Here is a 6,000-nt window from a genome sequence, read left to right as displayed (position 1 = left end):
AGATAGATAGATAGATAGATAGATAGATAGATAGATAGATAGATAGAGCGAGCTAATAAAGCCAAGACCTATTTACATGCACCTATGTCTTTAATACCTTTCAAATCCAATGTTCAGAAACACAATTCTTTCTGGAATTAGGCCTTTAGCTCTAGTAACATGTACGAAAAGTCTCCATATTTTCGATATTCATACACTTAAATCGGCCTCCCTGAACAAGGGCTACAAACAATTTTAGTGGGCAAAGAAATCTTTATATCTTTTTAATGTACAACAACCCCAACTAAATCTTAAAGTTTGCTATGGACAAACTTTTGAAAGAAAACATAGAAACCAGTGAACAGGGGACATGACCAAACATGGCAATTCTCAAAAATGCCAGGCAAAGACCACACCACACACAGCACACTCCTCACCAAAATTATTCCCATTCATGCACAAAATATAATTTACCTCCTGCCAACTGACACCTCATCCATTCTAATGACAACTAACACTTCATCAGAAGAGGCTTCACAGGCAGGAGACGGCTCAGCAGAGAAGAGTGCTGCTGCTCTTACAGAGATCCCACACCCAAACCAGGCAGCTCACAAACACCTACAACTCCATCTCTGTGAGACCCAAAGGCTCTGGCCTCCTCAGGCACCTCCACTCACGTGCACAGATCCACACAAAGAGACAAACACACATATACATTATCAAAAATAATAGAAATAGATTATAAAACATTTTACTTGGGTTCATTAATTAAAAATAGGGTTTTCATGTCAGTGCAAAAAAAAAAAAAAATTAGATCATGATGCCTCTGCTTACCAATAATAACCCCAAATCAAAACTTTACTTGACTTTTACCTAAAGCAATAATCTTTATAATTTTGCCAACTGCTTAATTTTCATACCAGTGGAACACGAGCCTTCCCTTCACATTCTATCTCACTACAATCTCTGTATAAATGTCTCATTTTTCTTTTTAAAAAAACTAATTACATGGTTCAGTAAGTTGCCTGCGGTAACTCACTGACGTTATTTACAATAGAAAGTTAGACTTCAGTTTGCTCTCTCAATTTCAAGCATGTTTAGCTTAATAATTCTAGTTCACTGAATCTTTTTCTATTCTTCACATGAAAGAATTTGAGTCGATGTCTGCCCATAATTTCACAATAAGAATTTGTTACTCATTAAAGTCTTAATAAATGCCATGTCTGTTAAGGAGGTGTAACTTATTAAGTCCAATTTTAGGTAAGCATATATGTTCACACAGATAGTCATCGTACAATGAAAACTATTACTACTTTATAGAATTGGAAAATTAATTCAGAACAAAATATAGGAATATATAGAAATATAGGAATATAGAAAATAAGCAATAAAAATATGTTTTAGATCTGGGCGGTGGTGATGCATTCTTTTAATCCCAGCACTCTGGAGGCAGAGGTAGGCAACTCTCTGTGAGCTTGAGGACAACCTGATCTACACAGAGAGTTCCAGGACAGCCAGGGCTACACAGAGAAACCGAATCTCAAAAAACAAACAAAACAAAAAACAAAAGAAAAAAAAAAATATATATATATATATGCACTTTAGGCCATGTGTGGTGACACACATCTTTAATCCAAGCACTTGGGATCCCTATGCGGTGAAGGCCATTCTGGTCTCCCGTCCCACCCCCCACCCCCCATATATTCTGGGTAGTGCTCTGAGTACAGCCTGGTGTGTGTGCCTCTCTTACAGCCTTTTTAAACTAAAAGTTCCTCTAACTGAACTCAGAAGCACTCTTACAGCCAAAAAGATGACCACACACACACATAAACACACTCATTCACACTCAGTGGGTACCCTGCTCTGACATGTGGCAGCAGTCACAACTCTGCTTAGAGCATTCGACAAATTAAAAACAATGGTTCTCTTCACACAACAATCTGTGTTTGCTGTCAAACAGAGAAGGAGCCAGTCAGATGGCTCAACAGGTAAAAGTACTTGCCACACAGACCTGCAGACCTGCATCTAAGACCCAGAACCCAAGAGCTGTCCTCCAATCTCTACAACATGCCCATAGTGGCAACACAGAACCCCCCAACATGCACACCCATACACACACAAAAAAAAATTATAGAAAGTACAGATAAATATCTTATGAGCATGTTATCTCTGCCACTGTGACATTTTTGTTATTGCCCATTGCCCCACCCAAACATTAAAGCTAGAAAATATAATTTCAGCTTACAAGTAGAAGATATAATTTCAGCTTGCAAATGTTTGGCAGTAGCAAGCACTAACTGCTACACAGAACAGAATCAATTGTTTAGAAAATGCCAAAATGCAATTCTCATCTCTGAGCTCACGGCTGTCAGTGCAGTAGCAACGGCAGGCAGCTACAGTTACAGAGTAACTGCTGTGTGTGCTAGCTGGGGACTTTATTAACTTCAGCTTTATAATCCAATTTACAGGGAGGAAACTAAGACAATGATCAGTTAAATAAACTGACCGAAGGTTCACAGCTGTTAAGTGACTATGCAGGCATTGGAAGCCAAGCAATCAGGAGCCACACAAGAGCCCCCACAGAGGCGGCTCTGAGTGCAGCAGCATCTTCCCTCACAGGGCTCCAGACACATCAAGCATTCCAGGTACAACGTGATCTATCCAGCCCTTGTGTGCTGCAGGAGCACCATCACTCTGTGCAGCTACTGTACTAATGTACACACATATATACCAAGGTGGCAGCTTTGGTAATTGCTGGGGTCTGTCAGCAGTATGTTATGAAGCAAAGCACCATGACAAGGTGAAAAACATCACCAAAAAGATGGACAGTACTTCAATATCCCTGCTAATGTTACAATAGCGCTGCCTTGTCCTAACATTCACATCTGCCAGCAGGACTTTGCTAAAGTTTATTTTACCCAAAATAAAATAACTCTTAAATAGACTGGAAAAGGAAGTGTTTAATACTCTCAATTCTATGGCAACCAATAGGAACTGTCCCTTCAATCATTGGCTTTCCTGAATGTTCTCCATGTCACCCTCACTGCCATTATGCCACTCACTTTTCTAATTAATTTTCAAATATCTCCTAATACTTGAGCCATATAATTTACTCTTTCAGCCACTTTTACATGCAAAAGTGGACAATTTGTGTGACTGGCTCTAACAACTTTCCCAACATTCAGCACACTGAAAGGAGGAGACACTCAAGGATGCTGTGGCTGCTCAGCAAGAGCACACTCTTCACAGTTCTCAAAAGGAAAGAGCATAAAAACAAGAGGCCACTCCCCTGGGAAACACATCATCAGAAAGTGAAAGACAGGGGATAGTGAAACAGCACTTCGGCTTCACACTCATAGGCAAACAGCAACTACCCCAACTGTGTTATCTGTCCTCTTTCACATGGTCATTCTGAAAATGTAGTGCTTTCACAGGGAATGCTGCATGCCTTTAACCTCAACTAGGAGACAGAGGCAGGCGGATCCCTGTGAGTTCAAGGCCAGCCTGGTCTACAGAGCAACCTCCACGTCAGCCAGAGCTACATATTGAGACCTTGATTTTAAAAAGTAGTAGTTTTCTATGGTTTAAAAACAAAATAAGAAAAAAACCACTTTAAAATAAGTCAATCTTTGCTTAATTATTCTTTAGCAAAATATTCTCAAATTAATGAACTACATATATGACGTGAACCAACCAGCTAGGGAAAGGTAAGAAGCCCACAGTAACAAGCTGGTCTCCAGGAAAAGCACTCACTCTGCTGTCAGGAACAGATAATTTCATAATTAGGAAGCCTGGCTTCTGAATTGTCACAAAATGAATTAAGAAATCAGTACATAGAAACAGAAGATGAAAATCCAGAATAGTCACCAAAAATATAGAACCAGGGCTGGGAGATGGCTTGACAGGTGAAGGTACTTGTCAGTCACTGAGCCAAACAACCTGAGTTTAAGCCTTAGGATACATGGTAGAGGTAGAGAAAGAACTCCCAGAAGTAGTTCTCTGACCTCACAGCTATACCATGGTACACATACCCTCCCACAATCAATCAACCAATCGATCAGTTGATCAATCAGTTAATTTAGATTAATAGATCAACCCATCAATCAATCAATATTAGTTTAAAATGTTTTTAAGATTAAAAACAGGAGGATAAGATGTTAAAGACTATAATCATCCATCCACATGTGTAAACAAATAAAAGAATGCAATATTTTGATATTCAACAAACACAAATATAACAAGGACCACCTAGAAGCTCTTAGAGACTCCAAAAAACCGAAACGTAGGTGGTGTAAAACTCTAACTTTACCTGCATCACCTACTAATTACACAAGGTTTTAAGATGCACGTAAATTTTGGGATTCTGATGATGAGCCCACTAGTAAGCAACCTCACCTAGAGTGTAGGTTAACAGAACAATCAACAAAGGCTTAACAGCCAGTTAGCGTTAGCTCAATTAGTCCACTGTGCTGTACTGCCCCCTAGCTGCTGTGGCAGGAAATACCACCAACAAAAGAACAGGACTGCCAACAAGTTTCAAGAATTTGGCAGGAAATCCTTTAGGCAAATTTAGAACCATTAAAACAGACCCACAAAAATACACTGGAGATTGTTTTAAGCCTTCCTGTAATAAATAATAAAAACATAAACTAACAAAACATCTCAGCAATGCCTGCAATATTTCAAGCATAATTTAACTGGAGTAGGTTAGGTTAACAGCACCTAGGTGAGAAGGACCAGCACTCTCCATTGAGATGTAGTCTAGCTAAGCGTGGTGCCTAGCACTCAGTGAGCCTGGGGGCAGCGCGACAGCACAAAAGGCCTGGCTCAAAACCATGAACTAAACACTGGAATTTGTCTCGACTTAGAAAATTCTGTAGGATACGCACGAGAAATTGTTGGATAGAGAAGTGAAAATGTCTGCCAGAAATCAAGAACAACTGATAACGTTTTCTGCTACTGTAAATGTATGGTAAATAGAGGAAGTAATTTAGGCTAACAAATAGCTTGCATTAATTCAAAGTTTTTAGGTGTCAGATGCAAACTGAAGTTCAAAATTAGTATTTCTGGAATCAGTGAGGGAAATAAGCTAAAATACTTTTTAGAAAGTTATCTTTCCCTAAAACACTATCCAAGGCCAATTCAAGCTTTGTCCAGTAAAGGCTGTATTACATTTCTGTATTTTCAATTTGCCAACAAAGAGTTTGGCTAGCAAAGTCCTGCAGGGAAAAAGTTCTGCTCATATAGCTGTCTTACTAATTACTCACAATTCACTATTAATTTTAAAACAGTGGGCCAGAGCCTTGTCTTCACCCAATCACAGCACACTGCGTACACGTACACAATATTTTCCTTTAATAGTAATGATTTCAGAGGCCAGAAGGACAGGGTGGTGAATCCCTGTATCCCAGCATGCAAGAGGCTGAGCCAGAAAGAAGACTTTAAGTTTATGGATACATGGTGATTCCCTGTCTATAAATAATAACATAGTAAAAAAATAATTCTAAAGTTATGTGATAAGATTCTAATTTTCAACATGACTGGGGAAGGACAAGAGACTTTAAGGGAAGAAAATGTAGGAACGGAAGAAGGGAGTGGGGAAAGTAAGGGTACTCTTAACAAACACATCATTTACTCAATACTTGGGGTCTCTGTTTTAAGTGACTCTTTACCTTTCCAAAATTTACCATTGTTCAAAAAATATGATGCAAACAATTTTTAAGAAAAGACAAAATCCTTACCCTGAAGTTCATGATGTATCACTCCTACTAGGTTGGGTTCGTCTCCCCACCAGAATATCCACAGCTCTTTGCAATCTGGCTTGACGTCACGACGCCATACACACAGCAGGTTGGCTTGCAAACAGCGGATGAAACTTAACAGGATTGGATCATCTTGGGCTGGGGCTGAAATTATGGGTCCACAGTCCCCATGCCCTCCAAAATTGTACCTACGCCATTTGATTCCTGTGAGTTCAGCCTGGAAAAAAAAAAAAATTATAAGTTTTGATTTTTCTTTTTT

The 6,000-nt window shown here is 39.2% G+C and overlaps 1 protein-coding gene across 3 annotated transcripts in view; it reads right to left on the bottom strand.

Annotated features, from left to right (window-relative positions):
* Med13l (mediator complex subunit 13L) overlaps positions 1-6,000 on the bottom strand; it is a 221,437-nt gene that overhangs the window by 180,473 nt on the left and 34,964 nt on the right. For all 3 annotated transcript variants that reach the window (XM_055605858.1, XM_055605859.1, XM_055605861.1), the window contains exon 2: positions 5,721-5,958. In XM_055605858.1, coding sequence (XP_055461833.1) covers positions 5,721-5,958 — 238 coding nt within the window. The remainder of the gene's footprint in view (positions 1-5,720; positions 5,959-6,000) is intronic.

The sequence above is a fragment of the Psammomys obesus genome, unplaced genomic scaffold, assembly GCF_907164565.1.
Source record: "Psammomys obesus unplaced genomic scaffold, mPsaObe1.curated_primary_1811, whole genome shotgun sequence".
Lineage (NCBI taxonomy): Eukaryota > Metazoa > Chordata > Mammalia > Rodentia > Muridae > Psammomys > Psammomys obesus.
This window is presented reverse-complemented; position numbering and strand designations above follow the sequence as displayed.